Below are 1,551 nucleotides of genomic sequence, written 5' to 3'. Positions count from 1 at the left end.
AAAGAGAAAGCCCCTAGAGACAGAGCGGGAGGGTGTCCCTGGTCCCCTACAGCATCGTGCCCCTTCAGGCCTGCTTCCGGATGGTGTGAGGTTTTGGATCATCTGGGCATGAACCTGGAGCAGCTGGAGCAGCTTCACAACAACCGTGTGCAACTCCGGGCCCCTCCAGTCCAGCGCGGGCTGCAGCCTGTGAATGATGCTGGGTGATGCGGCCCTGCAGCAATCTCCCCTGGGGAGCACACATGCTGCCCAAGCTGGCGAGGGGGTTTCTGCTTGTGCTTGCTACAGCAAAATGGCAAAGCATGGATGAACACGGGCTGTGGTGGCAGTGAAACCATGCACAGACGGCATGCATGGCCCGGGAGCTTGGAGCCGTCGGGACTGAGCGGCTGGATCCAGCTCTGCTTGCAGGCCAGGCGGCCCCGCGCCCTCCCGTGTGGCTCGGTGCCACCCACCACAGACCCAGTTGGCCGACACTAAACAAAAACGTTTGCTCGGGAAAATTCATTTGCGTGCGCTGTTAAGTCTGAGTAAGGAGGAGGATCGGAAATTGGTTTGGTTTGCTCCAGCTAATCCACCAAAGGGGAAATCCGTTGGGGTATTGTGGCTGTGAGGGAGAGACACAGGGTCTGTGCCAGGCCCCAGGTTTTCCTGACAGTTAGAGCAAAGAGGTGGAGGACAGTGTGTGGACACACCACAAAATATGCAGCCATGACTGGCATCGCCCAAGGAACTGGAGCTGCAAACCTGTCTTGCAGCAAAAGCAAGCGTGGACTGGTGAGAGGGGAAGGAAAGGCCCATCTCTGCCAATGCACCCAGAGACCTCCCTGCTGCTGGGGCTGAAGGATTTTCAGACAACCCCTTACACTCCAACCTGCTCCCCACAAGGCCGATGCCTCCTGTCCACCCTCTCTCCCCCCACGAGAAGCAGCCCTGAGAACAAGGAAAAGCCTAAATGCAAATGTAGGTGAAGCAGGAGAGAGGGGTCCTGGGGAGAAACACAGTGAGAAAACCTTCCCAGTGGCACAGAAAGGGCTTGGGGAACAGACAATGCTTCCATGCATGAAAAGCCTAAGGAATGGCAATTCTGCAGAAAGGCTCTAGAAAAGATGGCATCTGAGTGACCCAGGACATCCCTGGGGCTGCCATACACCCCAAGTGCTGTTCATTTCCCAATTTGCCCAGTTCCCAAACCCCCATGTGCCCCAGGGGCTGGGAGGCCCTGGAGGTGTTTCCCTGTTGACACTGGTTCTGCAAAATATAACAGCGCTCTGAAATACTGAAGTTGGTAACACCAACATGTATGTCTGCCCAAGATTTCCAATGATAAGGCCCTCGTTTTCTTTATATATAAAAAAATGCCAAACTCACGGTTTGGGCTGAAATGTTTGAGTCTGGGTGTCTGACTCAGGCTGAATATTTCTGGAAAAGTTCCTGCTAAAATGATTCAGCTGCTAATGAGACACAAGGCTAGTGAAAAATACGATGTTGTGCCAATGCTAACAAATTTGGGGATTTCTTTCCTTAAAGAAAATTATTGCTCTTACGTTT

General features: G+C 53.3%; 1 protein-coding gene across 1 annotated transcript in view; it reads right to left on the bottom strand.

The window, feature by feature from the left end:
• The window catches only part of LOC104512041 (netrin-1-like), a gene marked incomplete at both ends in the record, with an annotated part of 25,884 nt that extends 25,045 nt beyond the window's left edge, over positions 1–839 (bottom strand). Inside the window, one exon of the mRNA XM_010154870.1 lies at positions 808–839. Coding sequence (XP_010153172.1) covers positions 808–839 — 32 coding nt within the window. The remainder of the gene's footprint in view (positions 1–807) is intronic.
• Positions 840–1,551: the final 712 nt, after the last annotated feature.

The sequence above is a fragment of the Eurypyga helias genome, unplaced genomic scaffold (assembly GCF_000690775.1).
Source record: "Eurypyga helias isolate BGI_N326 unplaced genomic scaffold, ASM69077v1 scaffold17947, whole genome shotgun sequence".
Classification (NCBI taxonomy): Eukaryota; Metazoa; Chordata; class Aves; order Eurypygiformes; family Eurypygidae; genus Eurypyga; species Eurypyga helias.
Note: the sequence above shows the minus strand (reverse complement) of the source record. Positions and strands in the feature narration are given on the sequence as shown.